Source organism: Chiloscyllium plagiosum, unplaced genomic scaffold (genome assembly GCF_037043375.1).
Source record: "Chiloscyllium plagiosum isolate Xiang-an unplaced genomic scaffold, Cpla_swu_hap1 HiC_scaffold_33, whole genome shotgun sequence".
Lineage (NCBI taxonomy): Eukaryota > Metazoa > Chordata > Chondrichthyes > Orectolobiformes > Hemiscylliidae > Chiloscyllium > Chiloscyllium plagiosum.
Genome location: NW_028270171.1, coordinates 7,160,926 through 7,179,369, shown reverse-complemented (window position 1 = coordinate 7,179,369; position 18,444 = coordinate 7,160,926). Strand labels below are relative to the sequence as shown.

General features: G+C 42.2%; 2 protein-coding genes across 2 annotated transcripts; both read right to left on the bottom strand.

Annotated features, from left to right (window-relative positions):
* Positions 1-2,993: 2,993 nt before the first annotated feature.
* LOC122542144 (ferritin heavy chain, oocyte isoform-like) lies at positions 2,994-5,100 on the bottom strand. Its single transcript, XM_043679558.2, has 4 exons — positions 4,958-5,100; positions 3,906-4,052; positions 3,556-3,681; positions 2,994-3,285 (listed from the first exon to the last, which is right to left on the bottom strand). The coding sequence occupies exons 1-4, from the start codon at positions 5,057-5,059 to the stop codon at positions 3,130-3,132; spliced, it is 531 nt and encodes a 176-aa protein (XP_043535493.2). The 5' UTR covers positions 5,060-5,100; the 3' UTR covers positions 2,994-3,129.
* Positions 5,101-9,028: 3,928 nt separating this feature from the next.
* Positions 9,029-10,758, bottom strand: LOC148141200 (ferritin heavy chain A-like). The gene is made up of 4 exons (XM_087978023.1): positions 10,657-10,758; positions 9,711-9,857; positions 9,430-9,555; positions 9,029-9,184 (listed from the first exon to the last, which is right to left on the bottom strand). Exons 1-4 carry the CDS (start codon positions 10,756-10,758, stop codon positions 9,029-9,031), a joined length of 531 nt encoding a protein of 176 aa, XP_087834149.1.
* Between the last annotated feature and the right edge of the window lie 7,686 nt (positions 10,759-18,444).

The following is an 18,444-nucleotide window of genomic DNA, read 5'->3' as shown; positions in this document are numbered from 1 at the left end:
AACAGTCCACATACTAATGCAACAAGATCTGGACAATATCCAGGCTTGGGCTGAGAAGTGGCAAATAAAATTACACCAGACAAATGCCAGGCAATGACGCTCTGCAATACAATCTACCAAATATCACTTGACTTTCAATGACTCTACAATCACTGAATAATCCCGTTATTAACATCCTTTAACTTACCATTGACCAGAAACTCAGCTGGACTCACCACATAAACACAGTGGCTACGAGAGCAGAGGCTCGGAATGCTGTGATGATTAACTCACCTCCTCACTCCCCAAATTCTGTCCACAGCCTACAAGGCACAAGTCAGGAGTGCGAGGGAATACTCCCCACTTGCCTGGATGGGGGCTGCTCCAACAACACTCAAGAAGCTCGACACCATCCAGGACAAAGCAGCCGCCTGATTGGCACCAAACCCACAAACATCCACTCCCTCCACCATCAATGTTCAGTGGCAGCCATGTTTATTATCTGAAAGATGCACTGCAGAAATTCGCCAAAGATCCTTTGAAACCCATGACTACTTCCATCTAGAAGAGCAAGGGAGGTAGATACATGGGAACTCCAGCCCCTGTAAGTTCCCCTTCAAATCTCTCACCATCCTGACTTGGAAATATATCACTGTCCCTTCAGAGTCTCAGGTCAAAATCCTGGTATTCCCTCACTAAGGGTATTGTGGGTCTACCTACAGCACATGGACTGCTGTGGTTCAAGAAGGCAGCACACCCCCACCTTCTCAAGGGGCAACTAGGGACGGGCCAACCAGCAACCCCACATCCCATGAGAGAATTTTTAAAAATTGTGTAAAGCTCTCAGCCCCAGCGCCCCTCAGATATTGCTGATGATGTACCACCCTCCACTCAGTTTCTGGTGAGAACGATGGGTCCGTTAGCCAGCTTGACTGATTCGCACCCTCCCTCCAGCTGCAGACCCCTCCAGCCCAGGATCACTCCGATTTGGCTGGAACACTCGCCATCCCCAAAATCCCCAACCCCACGGCTCCGGCTGCTTCTCATTAGAGGCTGGAGTCAGGCTGACCGATCCTGTCCCATCTTCCAACTGCAATACCAGGTGTTTCATTCAGGATGATCCTTATGGAAATAACCGGAGGCCAGCCTGCTGAGTGGTCAGTGCGTAGCCCTCTCTTTGATCCAGACAGACCTGCTCAATGCTGTTATTTCCACAATCCAATCCTATGAATGGTAGTTGTCTGGGACCACTTGATTCTTCAATGTCCTCCTCCCTGCCTCAGTTAGATGCCATGATGGTGGTTATCCTGTACCACTGTTGTGATCATATCCCAACTTCCAGCCCATTTAATATCATCAGTTCTGTTCTGATGTTAGAATGTCTGAGATTAACCCCTCAAATGTATCATTCATCCACATGTTTTGTGTTGAGTCTTGTCTTTTATTTACAATACTTGTATCTGGGAGGTTTTGAATTTATTCCATTAATTCCCATCAGAGGGGAATCCAATCTCCCAACAGCATGTTTCCCTAACTATTCCAATAATTTGGAAATAGAAAATGACAAATGGCTGACATATGGACAAAGGTAATTCCTTTTTAACAATGAGTTCTCTGGGTTGGCCTCCAGGAGTGTTTAACATTTCCTTTCTCAAAAATTGGATCAGCAACCTCTCATACTGTACAGAGACTCACCACACTTCTGTTTATCTCTACATCAACTTGCAGGCTTACTATCAGCAGTTAGGTGTTAGCCTCCATGGGCTGCTCCCATGATTTAATTTGTGGTTTACACTGAACACATTTAGTCTGGTTTCTGTGCCTTAATGTCACTGTCTATTCTAACAACTGACCGACCTGACTGTTACAGAGCTATTATACTGGAATGTCACATAGTCCTTAAGGACTGTCAGGAAACATCTAACAGGAGCAATCTTTCCCCAAGGAGTATTTAAATTCAGTATCCCCTGTTAGCAGAAGTTATTTAAATCTTAAATTCATTTCCCTTCATGAATTTCTCAACAGCAAAAACACACAGAACCCTGAAATGAAGAGGCATTAATAGTGAATAAAACACGGGAATCTTATTAAACCTATTGCATTCCTCAAAGCTCTTCAGACACTGGATACTTACAACTGAAACATCATTTGAAGCCATTCAACAACATTAATAGGACAAGGAGGAGGAAAGATTGCCACTTGAGTAATTCCCCCAAATTGATTGTCATACACAGTTATGTGAGACTGATTTTAGCAATACTTTTTTTAGAGGTATAGAATGGTGGGAGTGATATTTAGCCATCCCTAATTTTTGTGCATTTTATGAACTATGAAAGAGTTTAGCTACCTTCACTTGAGTGATTGCAGCCCTCCATTGCCCATGGGCTCCTCCCATGTTGGGACTGGACCCCCAATCCAAGGATGTTACATTAACAACTTTAGAGGGAGAAATTGATTCTCCCTCTAAGAAACCGTGGCAAATATGGTGAGATTTTGGAACTGCCATGGAGACAAACTCCATTTGGTTGATTGTTGGAGTTTCTAACACAGGCTTCTCAGATTTCCTCTACTAGGTGACCACCATTGACTAGGTTTGATCTTGCAAAGAAGTGACCCAATGCTGGAGTCATTGGGAAACTAATGCCCAGATCACCTGCAACAGTTTTGTTCTGGCAAGAAAGTTAGATTCTGAGAACTCTGACAGCACAAGGGAAAATCACTAAAGAAAAAGCTTGTATGTAGGTAAGCAAAAAAAAAAAACAATCAGAAGTTGCTTTCTCTCCACAGTTATTGCTAGAAATACAGAGCTTTTCTCTCCCCCCGCCACCCCCCAGCAATTTGACTTCCAGCATCTGTAGATCATTGTTTTGAGATTAAGACAAGTCGGTTTTCTCAGATTGGAGTGCATCCTGTAAATCTTGGATCATAACAGGATTCACTAATTGACCCTGAATATTTAGATACAGTGATCCCATTCCACAATGTGGATAAATCCACAACTTGATCAATTCATCCACAAGAAAGATAAAAACCCCAATCCATTGGGGAATTGTTTATTTAGTAATTTACAATATAGAGCCCAGGACACTTCGTGTATTAGAAGCAGCAGCTCTACAAGTTTCTCCACTTAGTTCAATCCCTGCAGTCAGTTCAGTCGCTCTCCCCCAGGGTGAGCCTGTCAAACAGGTACTCTCCCAGGCCATTCTCAGGGGCTCCCAGTCTCTTCAGGTTGGTGATGTCATCTCCCAGCTTCTTGATCATCTTCACTTGCTCATCCAAGTAGTGCCTCTCCAGGAAGTCACACAGCTGGAAGGCAAAGAGAAAATCTGATTATGTCAAGATCAGCTTGACTTTTCTCCAAGACTGGTATTCTCCTCAATAATGGAGAGTGGACAGTTAAGTGATGTGACAGATTGCTGAGGAGCCTTTAGAAAGTGCTCAGATCTGGGTTACACCAGAAGCGTGGTCCACTCCCATACTGCACTCACCACCATTTACATAAAATTCAGAGGCTAAAGGACCAAATGTCTTATCCATTTAAGACAGATCCCAGACATAAATACATCAGGAACTCACATGAGGGTCCGTGTGGTCAGAGGAGAGTTTGTGCAGATCCAGCAGACTCTGGTTCACATCCTTCTCCAACTGCAGAGCTCTCTGCATTGCCTCCAGACCATTGCCCCACTCATCCTGCTCTGGCTTCTGGAGGGAGGGAAAAGTAAAGTGGTCACTTTATTACAGGTCAAGTTCAGTTTTAGTGGATGAAGCAATATGGCTTATAGCATTATGATTAATTGGAATTGAATTGCTTTAAATCCACATTAGATTGGCAGTAATTGTGCTAGACAAATAAGCATTTAAATCAAGTTGCTTCAAATAATTTGAAGTACAATTGTTTAATCTAGGAGAGATTAGTCAAACCCAACCTTGACATCCTGCAGGAGGACTCTGCCTCCACGTTGATTCTGGAATTCCATCAGTTTCTCAGCATGTTCCCGTTCCTCATGGGACTGCTCCTTGAAGAACTCAGCAAAGTGACGCAGGGCAACATCATCCCGGTCAAAGTAAGAGGACTGGGGATAAAGTAGAATAGATTTCATAATAAAATTACAGCATGCAGCACGATTGTCAGCCACTTTAAAACATGTTTATTTGGCATGTCGTACCTTTGGGATGCAAGCCCTGGGCCTCCTGGCTCAGGAGTAGGAGACACTACCACTGCACCAAAGGAGCACTTAGTTCCTTTATTAGTAGTGAGATCTAATTCACTGGTGAACATTAGTGAGCTTTACTTGTTTAAAAAAGAGATCTATTGGAATTACCTTCCATGTAAAGTACAAATTGAACTCATAACTACATAGATACACTGGCACCTGATATGGAGAGCTTCTCAGCTTTATCTCAAATAACAGGAAATTATCCTACATTCTGGGACAACATCCACTCAAGGATTCTCCTATGATATTGATCAACACAGCTGACCTTACTGAGAAATTATAAAGCAGAGATCCCTACATTTCAAATTAATACTTTAATAAAAGCCACTTCACACATGCATAGTCTTGGAATCTTGGTACCAGAACCCAAGAGTTTGTAGTGACACTAAAATTCACAACAGTATGACAGTTACAACTCAGTGAATGGAGTTGACATTGTATCAGTCTTAAGTTAAAAAAACAACAGACATTTTCTAGTTGTAGTCAGCACAGAGCAAACTTTGCCCATGTCAGTAAGACAAAAGCAAACAGACATTCATCCAGGTTTATACTCATTACATTAGCAAAGGCAGGAGCCAAGATAGTTTCAGCTTTAAAGCTTTGCATCAGGGTGTAGCAACAACAAGGAGCAGTCACATCAATGTTGCGAATCATATTTTTGAAGTAGCTCAATTCTCAAGAAGAAAAAAAGTTCAGGTTAGTGTTAAATTGGAGAAAGTCCAACTTTTCCACAATACTTTTGATAGAAGCACAAGCCTCACCATGGAGAGGTAAACATAGGAGGAATAGAGCTCCAGGTTGATCTGCTTGTTAACAGCGTCCTCACAGTCCTTGTGGTAGTTCTGACACACTTGGGAGGCCATCTTCACTATTCCTACTCACTATTACCCACACAACTCTAAAACTAAGCCTCTCTCCCCCTAGCTGTTGTATTTATCTTCCTGGAACATCCTGCACTGAAACAGTGGTGACATCACCAATGATGATTGACAAATCTGAATAGCCAAACAGAATCTCTCATCAATCCAGGCACCAATGAACAAAGGGGACAGAGGGGGGGTGGGGTGGGAGAGGGCCAAGACCCAGAGCCAATCAGAGCTTTGAAATGTCAATATTTGGGCTATTAATCTTGATGAGGTCACTGCTTTTAGATTAATAGGTTCTCAACAAACTTCCAACTAGCTGGTTGTTTACAGCTAGATAAAAATGGAATGATTTTTAAAAAAATTACTTTTGAAGTGCTTTTTCATAACCTGATCTGATCCTTTTGCTTCAAGTGGCTGTGTCACTGAGATCTCATATGTTGACTTCTGGTTTCATTTTAGAAGGGTTTATTCCTGGATTAAGTGATGAGATGTGCTCCCTTGGATTAACTTTTGCTTTAGGTGCACCAGACAGAGCAACAGTGATTCACATCTGGAACTGTTAGTTACGTGACAGGCAGGAGCTTCCAGAGAGAAATACCACCAACAGACACAGTCAATCCACATGAACAGAAAATGCAATCAGATCTTGATACCCGTTCGAGATGAAACAAGAATTCAAGATGCAGTGAACGTCCAATGGTCACAATGGGCTTTGACCAAACTGACAGACATCATGTGGTCATCCAATGGTCCCCACAGGCTTTGATGAAAGCCTATGGTTGTACTGGCTCTGGGGGCAACTATTGATTGATCCTTCCCACAGGAACTGCTTCCAATCAATATCTACCTGTGGGTATGGATTAAAAAATCAAAGTGGTAAGAAGCATAAATTCTTATTGATGAACTTCTATAGAATCATCACAGAATCACTACAGTATGAAAACAGGCCGTTTGGCCTGACAAGTTCACATTGTCCCTCCCAAGAGTAATCCACCCAGATCCATTCCTGTACTACTCTACAGTTACCCCTAACTAATGCACCTAGCACATCCCTGAACATGATAGGCAATTTAGCATGGCCAATTCACCTCACCTGAACATCTTTGGATAGTGGGAGGAAACCGGAGCACCCAGAGGACACCCACGCAGACACAGGGAGAACGTGCAAATGCTGCACAGACAGTCACCTGAGGCTGCAATCAAACCAAGGTGCTGGCAGTGCTAACTACTGAGCCATTGTGCCCTATACAATGGCAAAGATGAAATATGACTGCAAACATAAAAGAATGCAGGGACTTAAATCTCATATTCTGATGGCAGTTCTCAAGAAGAATGTAGATTATCCAAATGGCAATAGTTTGGGAGGTTGGGGTGCGGGGAAGATGCAACAAGACCTGGGTCTCCTAGAACACCAACTGCTGAAAGAAACATGCAGGTGCAGCAGGCAGGGAAGACAGCAGATGGCCTGTTGGCATTTGCAACAGGAAGATGAGAGTATAGGAGCAGGGATGTCTTGCTGGAATTGTACAAGTTATTGATAAGACCATACTCAGAATGGTGTGTGCAGTTTTGGTCTCATGATGAATATTCTGACTGCAAATGGAGTTTAATACAGGTATGTGTGAGGCCTTGCATTTTGGAAAGTCAAATCAAGGTAGGAGTTTTATGGTGAATGGTAGAATCTTAAGGCGTGTAGTGGAACAGAGGGACTTTGAAGTTCAGGTTCACAGTTCTCTGAAAGTGGAGTCACATGTAGACAGGACAGTGAAAAATACTTTTGGCACACTGGCCTTCATTGGGTAGAGCATTGAGTATAGAAGTTGGGAAGAAATGTTGCATTATACAGGACTTTGGTGAGGCTACACTTGGAGAATTGTGTTCAATTTCAGGCACCTTGCTATGGGAAGGATGGTATTAAATTGGAAAGAGTGCAGAAGAAATTTAATGGTCTGAGTTTGGGGAAAGATTGGACAAATGAGGACTTTTTTCTTTAGAATGTAGGAGACGGAGGAAAGATCTTATAAAAGTGTATAAGGTATAGATAGGGTGAATGCACTCAGTCTTTTTCCCAGGGTTGGGGAATCGAGGAGAAAGAATAAAAGGGAACCTGAGGGTCAACCTTTTTACAGAAGGTGGTACGCATACGGAATGAGCTGCCAGTGGAAGTGGTTGAAGTGGGTACATTAACAAAACTTAAAAGACATTTGGACAAATACACAGATAGGAAAGAATTAGAAGAATATGGGCCAACTGCAGGGAAATGGGGTGAGCATGGATGGACATTTTGGTTGGCATGGACTGGTTTGGACCAAAGGGCCTGTTTTTGTGCTGTAGGGCTCTATGACTCCAATAAAAATTACCAGATGGCAGGACTGAATGAAGGATAGCTGGATCATTAGGACTATATATACACACTGGAGTTTAGAAAGTTGGTGGCATCGATAAGGGGAAGAATGCCAGAAGCCCATGAAATTTTAACAGGGCAAAGAGATCTTGATCAATAGGGTCAATGGGCTAAAGAGTAGCAGATGGACTTGATTTTGGATAAGCATAAAGGTATTGCATTTTGGTAAAACAACCAAGGGTATGACTTATACAAGTAAAGTAGACCCTTGGATAGTACTGTAGAACAGAGATCAAGCGACTCTGATACATAATTCTTGGAAGTTTGTGTCACATGTGAGTTTCTCACATATTGTGTCTTTTCTTTACCCAGAGAGTGGTGGGGTCATGGAATGCGCTGCCTGTGGGAGTGGTAGAGTCAGAATCATTGGTGACCTTTAAGCGGCAATTGGATAGGTACACAGATAGGTGCTTAAGCTAGGACAAATAGTCGGCACAACATCGTGGGCCGAAGGGCCTGTTCTGTGCTGTGTTGTTCTATGGCTTTTAAAGACATTTAACATACTTGCTTTAAATTGCAGTCATTTGAGTATAGGAGTTAGAACATCATGTTGGGATTGTACAGGGACTTTTCCTGGAATACTTTGATCAGTTCTGGTCACTCTACTACAGGAAGGCGGTTATTAACGTGGAGAGGTTTCAGTAGAGATATACCAGGATGCTGCTAGGATTGGAGGCTTTGAATTACAAGGAGAGGCTGGAACAGAGGAGGTTAAATAAACTCAGAGGGGTGTAGATAAAGGTGATTGACAGCTGTCTTTTCCTAAGACTAGAACAGAATTTCAGACTGGGGTCATTTTTAAAATAAAATTACAAGAAAGTTTAAAGTTTGAAACCACCATATTAGTTCATACATGGAATGAACTGCTAGGGGAAGTGGTGAATGCAGATACAGTTACAACCTTGGCAAGGCATTTGTATAAGTTCATACAAAAGCTATTGGAGATGTATGAGCCAAGAACAGATAGAGGGGACTGGCTTGATTTGGAATTAGTCAGTATGGACTGAAGGGTCTGTATCCATGCTATATGGATATGACTAGATCATGTTAAAGCTGTGAGAAAGTTGTCTTGGTAACTGAGCAGTCAGGAACCAGACGTCTCTAAAAAGATTCAAGATGGTCATCTAGGACTAAGATGAGAAATTTCTCCACCCTAGAAAAGCATTCACAGATTTCCCCATCACTGCAGTGGAAGCCAAAACACAGGGTCAGAGGAAAAATAGACTTAAGGCTAAAGATACCAAAAAAGGTAGAGAGTTGAATGCTCAATCATGATTGTGTTGAAATAGTCAATGGACCACGTGACCTTGTTCCATTTTCTAGAGCCCAAGCAACAGTCCAAGATTAGATTGTAAAAAGGCAACTTACATTAAAAGTCTTTCAAACAATGCTCTTCGGCCTCGAGCTGGGACCCAGAATTGGCAGATTGAAAGAGGGATCTTAAATTGTTTCTATTAATGCATAGATGTTGGTTCCAAATTAAAGAGGCACAAACAAGTAAATATTAAGCATTTTATTTCAAGTTACACATTCCACAAAGCCCAACTGAGAAATACAATAGTTCAATCACTCTCCCCCAGGGTGAGCCTGTCAAACAGGTACTCTCCCAGGCCATTCTCAGGGGCTCCCAGTCTCTTCAGGTTGGTGATGTGATCTCCCAGCTTCTTGATCATCTTCACTTGCTCATCCAAGTAGTGCCTCTCCAGGAAGTCACACAGCTGGAAGAGGAGACAAAGATTAGCCTCAAGGAACAAACAATGCAACTGAAGGGGACGTCTATTACAGATGTGACAATCTCCACCACATTGTGGAGGGGGAGAGGTGCACTCTGGGATATCTTTTGAAAGGCTGATGGTTTTCAGCCTGCAGGAGGCAGGTAGATGGTAATTGGAATCTCCCCCCTGAGTACACAAACAGATCATTTCCTGCCAAATTTGAGAGAAAAAAAAAATGAGAAACTCACATGAGGGTCCGTGTGGCCAGAGGAGAGTTTGTGCAGATCCAGCAGACTCTGGTTCACATCCTTCTCCATCTGCAGAGCTCTCTGCATTGCCTCCAGACCATTGCCCCACTCATCCTGCTCTGGCTTCTGGGAGAGAAAAGACAGACAGAATTAAAGTTAAAAAATGCACAAGGGAAAGGAGGATGAAAAGTTGAAAATGAAGGACTTAAGTATAGTATTAAGCCAATAGAATCAAGTTGTTTCAAATTAAACAGTTGTTTAATCTAAAAAACAAAACCAACCTTGATATCCTGCAGGAGGACTCGGCCTCCGCGTTTATTCTGGAATGCCATCAGTTTCTCAGCGTGTTCCCGTTCCTCATGGGACTGCTCCTTGAAGAACTCAGCAAAGTGACGCAGGGCAACATCATCCCGGTCAAAGTAAGAGGACTGGGGGAAGAGCAGAATTTCAAGTCACATCTGATCTTAATAGGCAGGAATTAGTTCCTTCACTAAATTTGCTTCAGCAGTGAAGGTAATTGGTTAACACCAAACCACAAATTAGCTGAAGTGTTTACTGTTGGACATCAGGAGTAACCCCAGTTTGTGAAGTTATTTAGTCGTCACGTTGAATAGATGACTGGGGCTTTCTATTTTCAATATGGAAGAGAGCTATCCCACCCACCCTAGAGACAATTTTCTTAGCTCCACTAAAAGGATGGGGAAACTTGCTTCCATGTCAGAAAGATTGATCCCTCAGGAACCATAAGATGAGAACTCACTTGGCAAGAGGTTACTGTTTAGAATTGACTGGCATGTTTCATACATTCAACTGATGGGCATCAATTGAATTTGAAGCATTTTGCCAAATTGAGAGATATTATTAGGTTTGTAGAAAACCACACAGTCAAATATACCAATTTCACATGGTATTGGTCAAGGACTTAACAGGATTCTTATGATATTTTGAAGGTCATAACATTAGCAGAGAGCTACACTTTTTGCACAAGCACACCCAATAGGCAGCACCTTTTCTTCATAAAAACCTAGGCAGCAGCTGAAGTATTTTAAAAGAGATGAAGCTTAATTATAGAGCAGCTGCAACTAGGTAGAGTCCACTCACTCTATGGAAAAAACTAACGGTCACTCAGCAAATAGAGAGATCTCCAAGCAGCAAAAACTAAGCTCAAAACCACTTTGTTGAAAGAGAGAAACTTCAAAAAGCAGCACCAAAGAACACAAATCCCACCATGGAGAGGTAAACATAGGAGGAATAGAGCTCCAGGTTGATCTGCTTGTTAACAGCATCCTCACAGTCCTTGTGGTAGTTCTGACACACTTGGGAGGCCATCTTCACTATTCCTGCTCACTATCAACTAGACTGAGCCTCTTTCTCACAAGCTCTTGCATTTATCCTCCTGGGACATCCTGCACCTAACCAGGGAATGATGTCACCAACCAATGACTGACAATCCCTGATAGCCAATTAGAAATCTCCATGAATCCAGGTACCAATGATCAAAGGAGTTGGGGGAAGAGCAGGCAGTGCTGTGGGGAGAAGTTGAGGCCCAGAGCCAATCAGAGATTGGGACATGGAGAGATTTTGGATTGATAGATCCTGTACCCAGCCGAAAGCAGCTGATATTTTTTTCTTTTAAGTAGAGAAATAGGAATGAATGGAGCAAAAAAAAATGTTATTTCCAATGAAACACTTTCTCTCAATTTGACCTAATTTGGTTTTTTGCCTCATGCAGCTGTGACCTCTGTGATCCCATAGATTGACGTCAAGGTGGTTAGGTCCTGGATGAGATGATGCAGCTTGTCTCCTTGCATCAAAATTCTGGTTGTATTTATTGTTTGGAGGCTGGTAAACTCAACCTTTGGACAACCATCATTGACATCATTTTGTATGAGATTGCTGGAATCTTGCTTATTGTGGAGTAGGCTTGCAGCCATCATCTGATGTGAGTTTTGATCCCAGTAGGGTGTTTTATCCAATGTTGCAATACTTATGATATCTCTTGTAACAGAAGAAGCTCAGTGCAGTTGTGGTATTACAGAAAATCCAACAGTTAGTTATTATGTATAAGCACTGTATCTAGAAGCACATGAGTGGCTGGCTACAGCACAGAACTGCTTCAAGTAGTGTGTCATGCTTCAGGCGATCCTCAGTAAGATGGAGTCCGAAACCTTTATACCCTTGGGTCATATGGTGTGATACAATGGTGAGATCGTAAGTGTGTCTTTTAAAGGGGTAATGACTGTGAGCCATGATACAACAGTATGCTCCTTTTACATTGAGATCTAATCTTTGTCAAGTGTTGCAGAGGAATATCACTAGGCAGGGCTCATGAGAAGAGGCTCATTTTAAATAAGAAGAGTTGTAAATAAGATGTATCTTAATGCACGATGACAGAAATTGTTTCAGTGAGGATGGTAGGTCTGTCCACTGCTCAATCCAGGGCTGCTCAACCATTCCCCACCCAAGTCCTTATGACATCATTAAATTGGATGGCGCTTAAGGCACGGTGGCTCAGTGGTTAGCACTGCTAGCTCACGGTGCCAGGGAGCCTGGATTCGATTCCAGCCTCAGGCAACTGTCTGTGTGGAGTTTGCACATCCTCCCCGTGTCTGTGTGGGTTTCCTCCGGGTGCTCCAGTTTCCTCCCACAGCCCAAAGATGTGCAGGTTAGATGAATTGGCCATGTTAAATTGCCCACAGTGTGCAGGGATGTGTAGGTTAGGTGCATTAGTAAGGGGTAAATATAGAGTAGTAGGGAATGGGTCTGGGTGGGTTACTCTTGGGAGGGTTGGTATGGACTTGTTGGGCCTAATGGCCTGTTTCCACATGATAAGGATTCTATGATCTTAACGCTATGCTCAGCATTTAATCTTTCAGAACCTTTGACAAGCTTCTTTTTTCATAACAAACCTTTATGCATTCTCATGTATACTTACAATTACCATGACCCCATCTCTCCCCAAGGCATATTCAGGCAATCTGGAGGTTTCAAAATCTATTCATTCAAAAAGTGATCTCTTCCAATTTGGAGGATGAGCAGAACTTTGCTTTGAGGACTGCTGACCTTGATTCCACTAGATGCCCTTTTATCCCTTGGCAGATTTTTGTCATCTGAACTCTATTTGTGCTGATAGGATTAGAAAACATTTCTGCTAAGATTATGCTTTAAGAGGTGTGTTTTGTCCTGCTTTCTTGTATTGAGGGTTGAGAGAGATTGGGGAATAGGTGCTGAGCTGTCAATGAGAAGATAATCAACTTGTGAGGCTTTGGTTTTTTTTTAAATAGTTGGAACAATAGAAGCAGCCTGAATGGGTGTGGTTGAGCCCCCACCCACAGAACCAGGGAATGTTAGTTGCTATTGAAGGCTCAGCAGGGTTGAAAGCAGCTAGGGTTGGGAAAAGCTGCCACATCTTTCTTTGCTACAGCTGAAAGCTGGAGTTCTTTCTCTCTCAGAATTGTCTTTTGATGTTCTTTCCTCCTGGATTGGAGAACTGCACGTGAGACAATCTGTTTCCTAAATATGCCTTTTGCCAAGGATATGTTTATGGCATGTTACTATGTTGGAACAGTTAATTAGTAATAATTGCTGTATCTGTTATTTTGTTAAGCATTCCAATAGTTACCGCTAGGCTAATTCTATTCTATTCTATTCTTCTGTGGTATTTCAATTGTAATATTTGACCAAATTGTGTTGTGCTTAACATAGAGTAGTTTGACCAATCAAATTTCAGCTGGAAAGCAGCACAACACATTTATCTTTAAAATCAGAAAAAGTGAGGGTCTCGACTACCTTCTTAATATATTTGGAGGGAGTCTGGTCCGGTCCATAATACTATGTACGCCAATCCTACGTAATCACAGATTTCCATCTGAAACAATTCCCTGATAATTGACCTTATTAATCTCAGCAGTTTCTCTCTTTTTTGGGTTCCATAAAAAGTCTAGGAAGCTGAATGACTTCACCTGCAGGTTGTCCAGCAACTGTTTATTCAATGATTAACATTTCCTTTAGATCCATACCTGGTTGCTCCATGACTTGTTGTAGCCTCCCTTTAAAGACACTTGGCATAATTGACTATAATTTGACTGTTCACTATCAATTGCAATTCCTTTACTACTTGAATAATGTACCGCTAGGATCTCTTTTGGGGCCCTGCCACCATAAAGATCTATTTTGGGTCCACTGCTGTTTGTCATTTTTATAAATGACCCGGATAAGGGTGTAGAAGGATGGGTTAGTAAATTCGCGGATGAAACTAAGGTCAGTGGAGTTGTGGATAGTGGCAAAGGCTGTTGCAGTTTATAGAGAGGCATAAATAAGCTGCAGAGCTTGGCTGAGAGGTGGCAAATGGAGTTTAATGTGGAAAAGTGTGAGGTGATTGACTTTGGAGGGAGTAAGAGGAATGCAGAGTATTAGGTTAATGGTAAGATTCTTGATAGTGTAGATGAACAGAGAGATCTCAGTGTCCATGTACATTGATCCCTTCCAGTTGCCTCCAGGTTGATAGGATTGTTCAGAAGACATACGGTGTGTTAGCTTTTATTAGTAGAGGGATTGAGTTTCAGAGCCATGAGGTCGTGCTGCAGCTGTACAAAGCTCTGGTGTGACCGCACTTAGAGTATTGCATACAGTTCTGGTCACCGCATTATAGGAAGGATGTGGAAGTTTTGAAAAGGGTGCAGAGGAGATTTACTAGAAGCTTGTCTGGTATGGAGGGAAGGTCTTATGAGAAAAGACTGTTTTTGTTAGAGAGAAGAGGGTTAGAGGTGACTTAATTGAAACATATAAGATCATCAGAGTGTTAGATAGGGTGCACAGTGAGACCCTTTTTCCTTGGATGGTGATGACTAGCACGAGGGGACATAGCTTTAAAGGCAGTTTCTTTACTGAGAGAGTAGTAGAGGTGTGGAATGGCCTGCCTGCAACAGTAATAGACTCGCCAACTTTAAGGTCATTTGAATGGTCATTGGATAGACATATGGATGAAAATGAAATCGTGTAGGTTAGACGGGCATCAGATGGTGCAACATCAAGGGCCGAAAGGTCTATACTGTGCTGTATTGTTCTATGTTCTATAATGTTCTACAAAGGCGGCCTTTGTGTGGAGCCACAGAAAATAGGGAAGATACAAAATGAATACTTTGCATCAGTATTTACTGTGGAAAAGGATATGGAAGAAAGAGACTGTAGGGAAATAGATGGTGACATCTTGCAAAATGTCCAGATTACAAAGGAGGAAGTGCTGGATGTCTTGAAATGGTTAAAGGTGGATAAATCCCCAGGACCTGATAAGGTGTACCTGAAAACTCAGTGGGAAGCTAGAGAAGTGATTGCTAGGCCTCTTGCTGAGATATTTGTATCATCGATAGTCTCAGATGAGGTGCCAGAAGACTGGAGGTTGGCAAATGTGGTGCCACTGTTTAAGGGCGGTAAAGACAAGCCAGGGAACTATAGACCGGTGAGCCTGACCTCAGTGGTGGGCAAGTTGTTGGAGGGAATCCTGAGGGAGAGGATATACATGTATTTGGAAAGGCAAGGACTGATTCGGGATAGTCAACATAGCTTTGTGCGTGGGAAATCATGTCTCACAAACTTGAAAGCTATAGAGAGAGGCTGAACTGGCTGGGGCTGTTTTCCCTGGAGCGTCGGAGGCTGAGGGGTGACCTTATAGAGGTTTACAAAATTATGAGGGGCATGGATAAGATAAATAGACAAAGTCCTTCCCTGGGATCGGGGAGTCCAGAACTAGAGAGCATAGGTTTAGGGTGAGAGGGAAAAGATATAAGACACCTAAGGGGCAAGTTTTTCACGCAGAGGGTGGTACGTGTATGGAATGAGCTGCCAGAGGATGTGGTGGAGGTTGGTGCAATTGCAACATTTAAGAGGCATTGGATGGGTATATGAATAGGAAGGGTTTGGAGGGACATGGGCTGGGTGCTGGCAGGTGGGACTAGATTGGGTTGGGATATCTGGTTGGCATGGACAGGTTGGACTGAAGGGTCTGTTTCCATGCTGTTCATCTCTATGACTCTATGTTTAAGACCTTCATTCACAAGTGAATATTCAAGTGTGAAACGTGTCTACATTTTCTTCTTTATTTGTGTTGCAGAGTTGCTTGTATTATACCCTTAACCTTACATGGTATGCCTCCTGGACCAAGTAGTTGCACTATTGTGGATTGCAAATAGTATTTTTCATCCATAGTATATGATCTGATAATCCTGACCTTAACTCTAACTGTAATACAGTAACACTTGCTGGCTTGTGCATGGACAGGAATTGTTACTCACCAAAATGTATTGGTTGGATTATCTAGGAATAAACTGGATGATTCTTCAATTGCAAGTTGCTTTAGCTCATGAAATACTTTTGACCCTTTGCTGCTCTGTATCTAATGATGATGTGCTACTTATGGAAATAGCTAGTATAGTGTCATAGAGGTGTACAGCACAGAAATAATTCGTCCATGCCGATCTGATATCCAAACCTAATCTAGTCTCGTTTATCAGCACTTGGCCCATATCCCTCTCGATCCTTCCTATTCAGATACGCATCCAGATGCCTTTTAAGTGTTGCAATTGTACCAGCCTCCAGCACTTCCTCTGATGGCTCATTCCATACACACACCAGCCTCTGCATGATGTCTGACACTAGAGTGAATTTGCACAGTTACTGCCTTTGCTGTTTGTTTGATTTCAAATATCTCTGGACAAAAAATGTGTGTCTTGGAAAAGTTGACACCACCAAAATTAACAGCTGACTTTAGCCAAACCTGTGTGGGAGACCTCACAGCACAGGATCAGATAAGTGCATAGTGTTGGGGTACAACCTTGCTGTAAATATCTAGTAGTGAGTCAAGTCAGATCTTTCTTGAAGAGATAGTTTCCCCTTGATTAAATTTTAAAAGTATATTCCATAAGGACTAGGTTAGCCTGGAGCAGTGTTTTTATGGAACAATAAGACAGTGCTATTTTCTGGGTCTGTAGATTGTGAAGGTGCAAAGATGGCCTTTAGTAGAGTGGGGTACTCTTCCTGGCAAATGTGGGAGTTTGGGGAGAGTCTCCATTGTTACTGATGGGTTGTGCAGTAAGTGTCTTTGTTTGCAAATCTTATCAGATTGTCTCTAATTGCTACTCCAATCGATCCATGTATTGAGAAATTTACAAGCATTGGAGGTTTGATAGATGGCAGGTATAGGAAGAGAGAAAAGCAGCAAATACAGTCAGATAGACAGGTTAACTCCAGAAAAGGTAGGCAAGTGGTACAGAAGTCTCTTGTAGATATCCCATTCTTAAACAAGCTACTGTTTTTCAGATAGTTTTTTTAAAAAAAAACTAGGTAGGCACTATTTATGCCAATAAGGTTTCTTCGTTTCATAGCATTGAGTCTTGGTTTCTGCTATGTAGCTTATTCTCTGATCTGACTTCTCATCTGTCTCTTCTACTGTAAGTGAATAGATTCTGCCAATCTTCCATGATAAGTTGGTCTTCTCACTATTGTGGTATCCCTGAATTATGCCCCAATCCTCATCTGAAAGGCTTTCCCCAAAGTCCAATCTCTGTTGGGCTACAGTAAGTCTGACCAAGATTCATCAGTAAGAACTCTGCAACATGGAAATGGTGATGGATTTTACAAACCTTAAACTAGTAAGCAGCATTTTTCTCCCTCCATAGGCTTTTGGCCTATTATGAAAGCAAGATATCTGCATTTCTGAAATGTTTGTAAACAGTTTGGGACAGATGACGAAAGGCAGAACGTTAAACGCATCACATTTCTCAAAGTCCTAAATGATCTCGGGTACTGGATAGTTACACCTGCAGCACAAAGCTTTGCATCTAGAGGATGGAATGGGACAGGGAGAGATACAGAACAACATGGAAAGATGGATTCTCATTTTTGTTAAACATCATCCACTCTTGAACTGTGTCAATGGGAGACAGTTGCAGCTACCGTCTTGTTTAAAAACTAGTTTCAGAATGTATTTAGGGCAAGGTAAGGTGAAATCATTATTACCTTCAGATTTAAAGGAAGAATCCACTTTGTGTAGGGACATGACCAGAGAATACAACTCAACAGGGAATCATATCACTCCAAGATGTGAATGGAGCTCAAATCAGAAGATTTGACAAACATCTTATTGCTTGGATAAGATTATTTCTAAGCAGAGTTAAATTTTCTTTCATGAGGCCAGTAGAAGCTTATTCCTGGTCAACTAAGGGGTTGCATTTAGCAGCTGGGGCTCTGAACAAACCAGAGAAGGGGCCAACAAACAACATTTCATTCCCAGCAGTTAGCTTTCTAAGGGCATTTCTGGCACAGTAATGCTCTGACCTCTCAAGGCAGAGGCCTGGGTTCACAGATCTGAACCTGACCACTTGTACCATAAAAGGGCAGATACACCAAGAACAAGCCACAAAATAGTTCACCTTCAAAAATTAAAGAACAGCATTTTAATTGTAACAGGGCACGTCTTTCTAGTAGAGAGAGTTGCCAGTGTGGCTGGAGAAGGAAAGAGAACCTTGTACTGAACTACCTGGGAACAAGCCTGAGGTTCACCAAACGCCCACAGAGTAAGCATTAATCAGCTTTTTTGACTATTGTGACCCCACTGAGCCAACCTGTTTACTCCAGGCTTGGCAGTCTTTTCCATGAGATTCCCTGTTTGTTTTGCTGTGCTCCCATAAAACCACACAAAGCAGTTTGTAAAGCCAAGGTCAGTATTACATGACATGCCAGTTAGTGACAACTACTGTTCACGTCAAGGGATGAGATTGACGTTAACGTTGAATGTTAAGATCAAGGAGAGAACTCCCAGTGCACTAAACTATGCCTCAAAGTTGCTGTACCATTTCAATCCTTGTGTTATGGGGAAGGAATCCAAAATGAGGCCATACTTAGTCCTATATGGAGCAGTTTATTTACAGTTTATGCATAGTCACAGTAGTGCCCAGGTCTCAGATATTCCAAGAGATCTTTTCTCCATTTTACTCAAACAGCTCACTCCCTGCAGTCAGT

What these genes read in the sequence shown, in the direction of transcription:
- LOC148141200 (XM_087978023.1), bottom strand. Translation starts at nt 10,758, where the DNA reads ATGGCCTCCCAAGTGTGTCAGAACTACCACAAGGACTGTGAGGATGCT. An exon ending in CCTATGTTTACCTCTCCATG is followed by an intron (nt 9,858 to 10,656) that starts GTGGGATTTGTG and finishes CTCTTCCCCCAG; the next exon opens with TCCTCTTACTTTGACCGGGA. An exon ending in CTGGCCACACGGACCCTCAT is followed by an intron (nt 9,185 to 9,429) that starts GTGAGTTTCTCA and finishes CTCCTCTTCCAG; the next exon opens with CTGTGTGACTTCCTGGAGAG.
- LOC122542144 (XM_043679558.2), bottom strand. Translation starts at nt 5,059, where the DNA reads ATGGCCTCCCAAGTGTGTCAGAACTACCACAAGGACTGTGAGGACGCT. An exon ending in TCCTCCTGCAGGATGTCAAG is followed by an intron (nt 3,682 to 3,905) that starts GTTGGGTTTGAC and finishes CCCTCCCTCCAG; the next exon opens with AAGCCAGAGCAGGATGAGTG. An exon ending in CTGACCACACGGACCCTCAT is followed by an intron (nt 3,286 to 3,555) that starts GTGAGTTCCTGA and finishes TTTGCCTTCCAG; the next exon opens with CTGTGTGACTTCCTGGAGAG.